Source organism: Orbicella franksi, chromosome 15 (genome assembly GCF_964199315.1).
Source record: "Orbicella franksi chromosome 15, jaOrbFran1.1, whole genome shotgun sequence".
Lineage (NCBI taxonomy): Eukaryota > Metazoa > Cnidaria > Anthozoa > Scleractinia > Merulinidae > Orbicella > Orbicella franksi.
In genome coordinates this window covers 9,809,490-9,821,108 of record NC_138159.1, presented here as the reverse complement: position 1 = coordinate 9,821,108, position 11,619 = coordinate 9,809,490, and the positions used below count along the sequence as shown (strand labels likewise).

General features: G+C 39.7%; 2 protein-coding genes across 2 annotated transcripts; one reads left to right on the top strand and one right to left on the bottom strand.

The window, feature by feature from the left end:
- The first annotated feature begins 4 nt into the window (after positions 1-4).
- LOC145470448 (uncharacterized) lies at positions 5-4,109 on the top strand. Its single transcript, XM_081454260.1, has 2 exons — positions 5-133; positions 749-4,109. Exons 1-2 carry the CDS (start codon positions 22-24, stop codon positions 1,870-1,872), a joined length of 1,236 nt encoding a protein of 411 aa, XP_081310386.1. The 5' UTR covers positions 5-21; the 3' UTR covers positions 1,873-4,109.
- A 23-nt stretch (positions 4,110-4,132) lies between these two features.
- Positions 4,133-8,887, bottom strand: LOC145470487 (glucose-dependent insulinotropic receptor-like). The gene is made up of 4 exons (XM_081454304.1): positions 7,658-8,887; positions 5,845-6,049; positions 5,497-5,622; positions 4,133-4,360 (listed from the first exon to the last, which is right to left on the bottom strand). The coding sequence occupies exons 1-4, from the start codon at positions 8,546-8,548 to the stop codon at positions 4,146-4,148; spliced, it is 1,437 nt and encodes a 478-aa protein (XP_081310430.1). The 5' UTR covers positions 8,549-8,887; the 3' UTR covers positions 4,133-4,145.
- Between the last annotated feature and the right edge of the window lie 2,732 nt (positions 8,888-11,619).

The following is an 11,619-nucleotide window of genomic DNA, read 5'->3' as shown; positions in this document are numbered from 1 at the left end:
TATTACCCGTTTCCTTTAGTTATGCTTTTTCGCCTGAAGGTGTTATTTATTAGTTTTATCCGTTTTGTTGTCAAACAGTGCTCTTCCAGCGTTCATTCCAAGGAAGGAGGGAAATATGTTGACAGCAAATTACGTAAGTAGACAAAACACGAGAGATTTAGACGTGTTGTGTTAATACTGTTTGACATGGTTTCAAAGCTAGGCGTAGATCTGTCAGAACATATTGTAAAAACAATTTGAAATCTCTTGATCGATAGACCTCAATAGTTTTCAATTTCGCTCAATAACAAGGCATCTAGCACAGAACACAGTCAACAAAATGAATAAGTTACTAATGAAGTGCTTAGTAATATATCACCTCTCAGGAACATGCACTGAAACAATACATTGTTTCCATGTAACTTAAATCTGAAATAACTCATCGCCAATGGAGCGGTTCACCGATAACGTTCAAAAGTAATCAAATATGTGCTTGTATTATTGCTTGGCAAGAAAGCGTGTAATATGTTGCTAATCAGTCAGTCAGAGATAAAGTAGCGACGTTTTAAGGATTTCATTTTGAGCAGACATCGCGTAATTCCTGGCCCGGGTTGCTCGAAAGGTGTATAACGCTATGCAGCGGATGGAGTGGTTTGTTTGCTTAGTACTTATCCACTGGATAGCGATTTGGCCGGTGGATAGCGTTATCCAGCCTTCCAGCAACTAAGGCCTTGTTGCTAATGGTACTTTTCACTAATTCTACCCCTAGATGCAAAAGTGAGTGAACACGTTCCTCGCCGTAGTGGTATCCTAGAAACGGTGCAGGCCATTCCTACATCGACCACACCCACCGCTCGTGTCTCTGCGCGCAGAGACGCGTCCGCGAACTCCACGAAAGATAACGTGAAAACTCCTGACCCTGTGAACAATACACCCGCCAAAGGAACAAATTCCTCTTCTGACGTTAACGACAACGTCGTGACTAATAACGTGACTGTCGTTCAGAACGCTACAAACAAACTGCAAAACTTAGCAACGTATTCGCTTGATCCTCCGAACAGTTTTTCTCGGCCGACGAGGATTCCAGCGATCGATACCATCTCGGCTGCGTGGCCAACGCCTATGGGATCAATCGATAATGAAATGGACGACGTCGGCAACCCACCTTCGATGCAACCAATTACGAATGAAATGAGCAGCATGAGTAGCAACGAGAAAATTCCTGATATAGATGAGATTTCCGACGTGGCGCGCATTCCTCTTGATTTTCAAGAAGAGCCGGCGTGGGAAAGAAGTCACGCCTCTGTTGCTAACGTTACGGATGGTCACGCAACGCACGGTCACGCAATGTCTTCTTTTGGTCACGCTGCGAGTAGGCATTTTGTCCCTACTCTGAGTGGGAACAGGAAGAAATTACGCCTTGTAAAAAGCAGAAAAATAATCAGTACGTATGCCAGAAGGCGGGAGAATGTTGTGGCACATCCGAGGGTAACAATTGTGTCGAGGAGTTGGAAGACTAACTTGAAAGTGAGAAAATTCAAGAGAAAGGAGAAGTTATTGACAAGGACACACAGCAACCTGAAACACAAGAACAGTCAACATACCGCTAAGCGCAACAGGAAAGGGAAAAAAAGAGTGTCCATTCCTCCTCCCAAGCCCATAGATCCCATCCAGCCGCTACTAGAAACATTTGAGAAAGAGAAAGAAGTGGGTGACATTAAAGAACATACGATGGACATTGAAGCTGTTAAGCCCAATGAAGAGATTGATAAACATTTAATATCATTGAAATCTCAACCCAAGATAGACCCAATTACGCAGCACATATCTAAAGAAAAACCAGCCGATGTAGAGCCCATACAAAGTCATCAACTTGTTGAAAACGCCAAATAATTCGTTTTGAGACGATGTATCATCGATTATTAAAGGGGCATGGCTTCGTTAAGTCAAAACTTAAAAGACATTTTGTTGATGGAAACCTAAATACGATGGTCTAGTTCTGTTAAAAATTACTATATAACTGCACAGAAGCTACTGAGATAGTGTTACAATGGCTTACGTATGCACGTGACTATGATTATGGCAGACTTTTCGTGCCATGGAAAAAATCGCTTAAGACTAATTACAATTTGCTCGCCCATCAATAATTTACTAAATTAATATTTTTATCTCGGTGTTGTAAGAGCATTTTGCGTTTAAACGAAGGTACTTCTGTAACCAAAACTGTTAAATCTGCTCTAATGGACTTGAATTAACACTATAGATCGTTTTCACTGTCACGCAATAAAAAAACATATCGAAAATTAACCATTCAGAGGATAAAGTCAAGAAATTGTGACCTTATAGGAAATAGATAGAGAAGAGACTTCTCCAAGTTTTAGGTTTGTGCGTTTTCCCAGAGGGCAGATATTTGTCGAAATGTTTCGCAGAAATTCACAGAACTCAGTATGGAAACGCCATGTTGGTGCACCTCTGTGGTGCACCAAGATGGCGGCCGGAAAATAGTGTAAACATCTGGAACTTACTTTGGCTATCTAGGCGACTTATTATCTGTGCTGAACAAACAAACATTTACATAAGCACTTTTCCAAATGATCTAACTTCTAAAAAAAGCTAGAAATCACGAGATAGGTGTATATTTTGCGACAAATGCGATTGTAGCTTTGTGTCACGCACTACCATAGTTCTGAAATTCAAAATACGCTGGTTTTCAAACGAAGCACACTATTGAGCTGCAACATTGTAAACAGATATAAATTTACCCCCTCTTATAACTGATGGGGATAAAAACTTTGGTGGCTCTTTAGTTTTCGCTTTTAGAAAATGATGACGTCACATGGAAACGATCTATACGAACGAAAAAAAACTGTTCAAACTCTGTACACTGGGCGCCAAGTATGGTAAGATGAGAGGAAGAAGTTTTAGGAATAGGTCAACAGGGTACGTTTATACAAACAAAAGATCTTGTTGTAACAGAGACAAATTGAACAGAGTCAAGTTTTCAAATTGGGTCAATTTATTAGTACTTTTTTAAGGTTACCGTGTACCTATAGGGCGTCTCCACTCCAACGGAAGTAAAGCTTCGCAGTTAAATCACAGATTTCCTAAACCCTATATCAGATTAAAGCTTACTGATCTGGCTATTCAAAACTTTCATCAGGTTTTCCGAATAATGAATTAATGAATATTTCGCGAAGTCTGACTGGAAGGTATAAATCATATTTTTTTAAGTTCCAATACAACACGATTTTTATATTTTGGGAATTGTATTTTCCTTTTTTTTTCTCGAGGTCATGAACCCAAACGGTAAAGTGGCGTGTTGAGCTTTTCCTATATTCCATTCAAAAGTTACAGAACATTTTCATATTTTCTGTAAAAAGCAGGGGTAAAACGTTACGGAGAGATGAAATGACTCTAACGAACTAATTTTTAGAATTGTCAAATTCCTCAACATGCTTGTTTGGGGGATAGGTTAACCTTTCGACTGACCAAATTTGACTCAAAAAAAAGACAAATCTCTTTTGAGTTGTTATTCTTCAAAGTGTCCCCGCATCCAGTGACAAAAAAAGTTTTCTCAATCAATAACAAATTTACTTTCGGTGAAAAACGACCGAGTCCAATTTCTCGGCGAATATTTATACATTTTGAATTTTCTTTGTCTTGTCTGAAAGCTCATAATTCAAAGTTTATTTTTACGGATAAAAACAAATTTAAACTTTTTTCACTCTGAAGGTACACGGTACCTTTATTGAGGGGCACGTTTTGAAAAAGAGGCGCTAAAATGAGTTGTTGTGATACCAAGAGTTTGCGTTGCATTCTCAACGTCTTCTAATTCATTTTGCAGAGATTTTGGTGGACTTTTAGTTGATTGCACAGAAAACTTTGAGTGTGATGTTCTCCAATATCAGCCTTAATCACAGTTGACATTTTTGTAGTAAATACAACTTAAATACTTGTTAAAATGAAAATTTTGAAAAATACACCCCAAGGTTAATCGCAGTTGCTACAAAATGTTGGAGTTTTGAAACTTGCTGGAATAAGTGACCCCCTCATAGGTAAGTTGAAACTTCTTTTCCCTTAAGATATACCAGAGGAGGGCAAAGCACGTGGTCACCATTTTGCTAACTTTACAGCTAGATCGACTAAATTCTTAAATCCACTTCTATCTATTCTTCTAATCTCTCAAGGATAGCTTCCAATAATTTAATCACATCGGCGTAGACAAGGCTTTTGTTATCTGCGCCCGCTATCTCATCAACCTCGACTGTGGTTTCCACCTTGTCATGCGCATGTTCTTCAACTGGTTCGTTATTGTTTTCAATGTCTTCGTTTGTTTTCCCTTCTAACGTGTGTGGTAATTCCTTGTTATCTGGATTGCTTTCTAACAAAAGAAAGGATTAGAAAAAACATTAGAAAAGAAATTTGCCAAAAAGATTTTTTAGCGTTGTTGAGCACTGACTGGCCGGTGGGAGAGAGATGTATAAGAGAGAGATTATTCCAAACGTGTACTTTTTGTGGCCCAAAATTGTTTGCATTAGAAGATCTGATTCCTGTTGGTCTTAGGTTTTTGAGATTCGGAGGGGGGTCTTAAGTCTTAGATCTTAAGTCTCAGGTCTTAGTTTTTGAGACACCCCCCAAGGCTGAGATTTTCTTACAAGCTTTGATCGAAAATAAGACACAATAAAACCAAATAATATTTCGAAATGAATTTCGTTTTACCATTGAACAGTATGGAAAATTCTTAACTTTTTCAACAAAACTAGCTAAGGTAAAACGATAAAGTTCGTGCGCAATTTGAACCCGATAGAGACACCATACAGTTCAATTTGATTGTTCAATTCTCGGTCACATAGCGGTAATTAAACGTTTTATTTAACTGAAATATATGCTCTACTCTGTAATCCAGAATATACACTGACAAGGATATTTTCAGCGAAAGCTGGCAGGAAAAATAGGAATATCCAGCCTGGTCATGGAAAATATACATTCCTGTCTTGTGTACGTTGCTAACCAACATGGCGGTTCTTGAAGGTTATAAACCAACTTGCAACATTTTGTGTGCTCGTGACGACTACATGAATATGAAACGTCTGATTCTGATGTGTAGGCAAGAGTTCTTTTGCTCAAGATCTATCGAAAGGGCCGCGGGTTGTATTCCTGGAGCAACACGTTTCAAACAAAAACGAAATTCACCTTTTACAGTTGCATGGAATTAGCTCATTTATATGTGAAGGGTTTTACAACAGGACTTGAGAAGGATAATTACGCAGCAATACGAAAGTCGGAGGGACTTCCGACTTCTGAGTTCCGACTTCCGGGGACTTCCGACTTCCAACTTCTGAGTTCGGACTATTGACTTCCGATTTCTGACTTCCGACTTCTGACTTCTGAGCTCCGACTTCCGACTTCTGAGTTCCGACTTCAAAATTTAAATAATCGATCTTCGGACTATTCTTACTAAGTAGCATAAACAAATCGTATTTTTCTCGTGCAAAGCCCTCAAATTTTAATACCGACCTTTCCTGTCCGCAACAGAGGTGAAGTCCACCACAGGAAGAGAGAGCCTGCTGTTGTAAACAGTCATGTCAGTGGATGTTGCTCGTCGCTTAAGATTCGATCCATTGCAATAGCGACGAGATACGCCTGTAACGAGTAGAAGAAGTTAAAATATCCATTCTTTTCCGTTAACCGCTAAATTGCATCACCTATAGATATCATCAGATTTCAACAGAGGGAATTTGGAAGTAAAATTCTGACAGGAAGTGGAGTTATTATGAACATTTTTCGTTATGGTGGTCTTCAATGAAAATTGAGGGGTAGGCAAGCCTGGAGACGAGAGTGGTAAGACAGGTGGCAAAAACTTACTCAGGGATCTCCTGTTAGGACGAGTGCCTCCACAGACGCTCAGTGCCAATTTGAACACGAAGAGGTAACCTCGCCTGTACCGCTGGCTCATCCAGCCGTACAGCGGTGGATTGACCACTGCATGAAGGAGAGAAATCACACTTGTGAAGACGACAACCTTTTTTGCTGGCTCCCGATCAACGATTAGGCAAAACATGTTGTTTAGCTGGGATGAAGGCAAGATTAACGTCAGGTTAGTTTGTTGTCAAATTGCACGTGCTATAGTTCTCAACCTAGAGCCCAGAGCCCACGTACTTTTTGGTCAGCGGTAAGAAAAGGCGTTTCCCGGCTGCTGGTCAAGAAGGACGCGGGCTCTGGTCACCCGTTCAAGCAAACACACTTCTCAAGCTAGGTAATCGATGACAAATTACGGAGAGCCATGAAATAAAATAAATTACTTCTACAGTCACAACTGGTCGGTTTTTATTTCGTGCATTTGTTATTTGTCCGAGCAAATCCAACGATTGTAGACTCAGCTGCATAGGGGGGTGTTTATATTATGCTGGTCTGACTGCGGGAAAAGTGTAGGGCAAAGTGCAAATACACTATTTTTAGTAGCAGTTAAATGAAAAACGTCTTTTCACCACTGGCTCTAAATTTCATTTTATGAATTTGAACAACAACGATGTTCTTTATGGAAGAGGCCTGGTGAACTCAAATACCGTCAACTGTCATTTGTAAATATGTAATGTAACGGCTGAAGAGTAAGAGGCTTAAAAACAGGTTTTAAAACTATACGGAACGCTAATATGGGTAAATATTCAAGGTAGTCTCAGAGGTGACTTGATAATCGTCTGTCCGACTCGCACTTTCATGACCTTTCGCATAATTGCAAAGTTATTGCAATCGAATTAATTGACAGAGCCGCAATTAAAAGTAATTGTTGAGTTCAATTTGATTGATAGTTAGCTGACCGACAAACGCAACGTCTTTTATCAAGAATTTGATAACAATATACTGTAGATTCATTTGTGTACCTATTTGAGCGCTAGCAATTCTTCGAAACATTAGACATTTTAATCATAGTACTGCAGTTGAATTAAGCCAAGTTTCTTTTAAAATCTTCTGGCATTACTTTTTGTAGAAGAAATATAATAAAATCTCATACATAGGAGTGCTTTGAATTGAAGATTTTGCAAGGAGTAATTAAGTGACTTAGTCTTATATCAATTCGTATGATCGGATGATGCATAAACTTATGCATGATGCATAAACTTAAATTAGTTTTCTTAACTCGTCAGGGTCTTAAACTTTCTGTTAAGGCATGTCAAAAATAGATTTTAAAACTATAAGTCCTCTCTGGAAAAGACAGAATTGCTTTACCATATTCGAATTCGGAATCGTCATATATTTTATAGTTGGATAGCCGCCTAAATGATTTCTATTTCCCGAACAGCTTGTGGATCGCTTCTTCTGGAACTGAAACATTGTCTGATAAGATCTTGACGGTTTTTTGACGTTTTTAATATAGTTTGCATTTGCTTGGTCTATTAAAAACGCAGTCCGTCTGGGAAGGCGGAGAAGCCAATAGCCGGGAGTCAATGTAATCATAGGCTGTTACAATGCACGTGTAAGAATTGACGCTGTGATTCGCTGAGAAGCTTGGAAAACCGAAAAAAATTGTCACAAAGACAAAAACTTCGACAATGAGATTCCTGCGGCTGTCTAGCTGCTTAATGATCAGTTTTTAATTTTATTACCTGTCAACTTAAAAAATGAATTTATTATTAGACAAGAACGATTATTTTTCGATCCATCGTTAAGTATGACTTACCAAGAAAGGCAACCAGCTGATGTAATAAAACAAGACTACTACTCCCATCATCACAGTCAGCTTCCTCACATTTCGCACTCCGCTCGTATTGCCTGGTACTTGTGCGCTTTCTCGGTTACCTCGTAGATTATTTCCATCATGCCCCGACATCATTGTCTGTCTTCTAATAAACATCTTTCCCGACAGCTTGATTGCGAAATAAGAAGCTAGGACCACCAGCAACTGAAGAGCGCCGAAGACCTCGATGTAAATAGCGTATGCTTTGCCTAAGTCGTAGAGCTGTGAAAAACACTCTCCGTCCCTAAACCCGGAATGGCCAACGCCGATGAACGGTAAAATTGCTGAAAACACAGAAAAAAGCCAAATTCCAAGCACGAATTTCTTTATACGGGAAGGCGTAACTAACGTGTGGTGTCTGAAAGGTTGTGTCAACAGGATAGCGCGCTCTACCGCGATCACGGTAACAGTTGTTGCCGAGGCTGCACGAAAAGTATACACCAAGCCGATGAAGGCATTGCAGAGAGATTTAGCCATGTGTTTTCCCATATAGTATTTTACAGTCGTTATAAGCTGCAGCGCGACTATAGAGTCCAAGACGTCAGCTAATGAAAGCGAGAATATCAGAACATCCGCGGATGTCCAATTTCTGTAGCACGATAGTGCCGCCAGAACTAAGGCGTTTCCAAACACAACAAGGATGATAGAAGATTGGAGTATCAACCCGAAGAGAAATGGGTTCATAGTGTCCTGTGTTTCCCAAATGCTTGTTGTGCCATTTGTTTTGTTGCTGAAAAATTCCTCGGTGTCGTTCCTTGTGTAAGCATTTGTTGTGGAAGTCGAGGGAGGGATCCATAGCGTTGAAGTTACGTTCATAAACGCAGACGTGCTCATCTTTACAGCACGATATTCGTCTTGTCACCTTACTCAAAATGCAGTGAAGTGCAAGTGAAGTGCGTCGAGACGGCGAGGTATGAATTAGCCCGGTATTCAGCACTGTGTAAACAGGCGGAATTCATCAATTTCTTGCCGTGGCTAAGGTCAATGAGTCGCATCAAAGCTAAATCAATTGCTGCCTACTTAGTAACCAAACATTCCTGAGACTGCCTCTAATAATGTTCTCCGTAGAAGTGCCAGCTATCTGCAACAAAACCCTTATTACATCCAAGTGTACCGTATCGCTCTCAGAAGCATTGAAAGATGTCTTTTTTAGAGCCTTTATTTACCACAGTGGTGACGTTATGAGCTTGTCAGGCTTTTAACACCTAAATGAATCGTCATTAACATAATAAAAAGGATTTTTTGTAGCCTTGCTTGTTTGATTTTGTGGTTGGGTATGTTTACACGAGGTTTTTCCAGCTCTTAAAAAGTGTGCAAAGATTACAAAAGAAAGAAAGCTGTCACGGTTAATAAAGGGCTGTGTTGATACAATCTAATGCTACAAAGAGTGTCATTCTCACCTTTCACGTTATGATATAAACGAAATCCAGGCAACTTAATAGATGGTAAATGTAGTCCGCTTTAAGCGCGTTTAAACGACTTATGGGTGCGCGCGAATCACGCAGATAAAAAAAAAATCACACCGCGCAATTTATGTTGCGCCAGAAATCTTTTCCCAATTTTCGTGCTTTAAATTAAAATGACACTGTTTCTTAAATTTCCTGAAAATTTAAACTTACAGCAGACCAAAGTGTGATGGAGCAAAATAGGAGATAACCATTTTCAAAACCAAGAAAATCTCAGTAAATTATTTCTAAGTTCGGGATACATGTATATAATGTATGCCAAAATTGACAATTAAATTTTCTTCAACTCAAAATAGGAAATTACATTTAAGCCCTTTATTTTCTTATACTTGGAAACTAATTTCTTTTGTTTTATGAAGCTAGCAGTTATTAAAATTCATTTGATTGTTCCGTTTAAAAGCTTAACATTTGTGCTGAACATCAAAATGGCTTTTTTTCAGCGTTGAAATGTACAAATTACAATTATCTATCGTATTTCTTTTCCTTGAAACACTGCGTAGCAAAAATATAACTCCAGATATTACGTCTACGATAACCAACGCTGCCGTGAGATTCCAATCTCAACATGTTTTGTTGAATGATAGTCTGTCTGATATATGCATTAGGACACAGCCATCAAATTTAAGCCATTTGTTGGTTGCCAGTTGAAAGCTTAGCCTTTTGCATTTGTCAGTTTGGATATGGTGCGGTAAAATGGTTGGTCAGTAAGAAGTAATGCTATTTGTCAGATTGTGCTTGGTGACGTCCCAACAATTGTGCATGCGTGATTTGAGTCATTTGACGGTTTTCAATAATTTGGTTGACTACTTGTGTATCTATGTTGCGTAAACTTTAATAATTGTTGTCGGTCATGGTTTTATGTCGTCATTCTCGTTCCCATAACCCTTTTCGCTTCTCTTAGCTGAGGCGGCCTTGGCACGAGAAACGAAGGGCTCTGGAGACAAAGGATTTCCCAGTCCCAGATTTTAGGATTTCCGGTCTTCGTGTATGCAGTCGTAATGTTTCTGGGATTGTCAATGGCGGCCGTCGAGCTAGGATTCGAGAAATTTTTTTCTCAGATCTTAAGTGGTATCAGAGTGGAGAATGTTTCCGTCAGTGTAGAACAGAAAGGGCGATATGGAACAAGAAAGACACTAACTTTTTTTTTTACCGACCGTCATTGACTTTTCAGTTATCAATCTTTGTTTTTGACTCCTGGCATGGAGCAACTGAATCGTTTATTTTGGTTGTTTCGCTTTTAAATGCCTTGATGTGAGATCAGGCCGTGAAGATAAACGATTTGCAGATCAGCTGTCTAATGGTCCTCTATTTTTAAATATTGCTGACCACAGCTGTTTCATATTTTCGCGACAGCAATCCGCGCAAACGTTTTAACTTCCGTTCAAGATTTTTTGGTTTTCAAACAGCCAATCAAAAAAATTCGACATGTCCCCAGAGCCCTTCGTTTCTCGTGCCAAGGACGGGCCGGCTAGGAGAACCGAAAAGGGCTATGGGGACGAGAATGTTCTGTCTCATTACTTTCAAAAGCCTGGGACCAATATTGTTCCCAGAGTCCGCTGGTTCCTCTTTTCTAGCGGCTGACCAAATGGATCGTGGCCTCGAAGACGAGATTGCGACTTGCCTTTGAACAACACGAGTATGTTCAAGAGCGTATATCATAGTTAGTGAGGCTGGTATTCACTATCACATAAGCACAAACATAAGCATAACGATTATTTTCGGTTCCTTACCTTGATACAATTGAACAAGAAGGCGGACCATATGCTTATGTTTACTAATATACAGCAGCACATTCTCACTTCTATCTTAACATAAGCATAAACACAAGCACAAGGACGAGAAAAATATTTTTTGTTGTTCTGCTTGTGTTTGTGCTTATGGTCGTGTCGTAGCATGGGCGTCCTCGCTACCACTATGCTTATGATTGTGCTTGTGTTTATATCGTAGTGGAAACCAAGCCTTTAGCATCAGTGGGCTCGTTGTCTCATATGAAGATCGTCCTATTTCCCTGGGAACCGCTGGTCAAGTGGAACTTAGGCTCTGAATACAGACACGAATTGGCCCGTCTAAGTAGACACAAAAATAAATTTTGCTGTCGCAGTTCTTTGAGGTGGGGTTGATTTTCAGGTCACGAAGGACGATAAAATGGGCGAAAGATTTCACCTCTGAGAAAGGCCTGGGAACAACGGTGTCTCAACTTCCTGATATAAACGCTATTTTTTGAAAAAGTTGACTTACTTTGCTACTTATCCAACGAAGGCCACAAAAGTCCTATAATTGCTAAATTGCGGAAGAAAGTTGTGACAAATGACCCATCAATTTTAAGTGAATTGCGCACTACATAAGCAATAAAGAGACCTTTTTACCTCAAGCAGTTCGTTGCCCCATTTCCAACGACAAGGGAGGCAGAGAAGAAGAGCCTGGGAACGAGATTGCCCC

Coding starts and splice junctions, on each gene's coding strand:
- LOC145470448 (XM_081454260.1), top strand. CDS start 22: ATGCTTTTTCGCCTGAAGGTGTTATTTATTAGTTTTATCCGTTTTGTT. Junction 134..748: donor ATATGTTGACAGCAAATTAC/GTAAGTAGACAA, acceptor TTCTACCCCTAG/ATGCAAAAGTGAGTGAACAC.
- LOC145470487 (XM_081454304.1), bottom strand. CDS start 8,548: ATGAGCACGTCTGCGTTTATGAACGTAACTTCAACGCTATGGATCCCT. Junction 5,623..5,844: donor TCCTAACAGGAGATCCCTGA/GTAAGTTTTTGC, acceptor TACTCGTTACAG/GCGTATCTCGTCGCTATTGC. Junction 4,361..5,496: donor CTCTGTTGCGGACAGGAAAG/GTCGGTATTAAA, acceptor TTCTTTTGTTAG/AAAGCAATCCAGATAACAAG.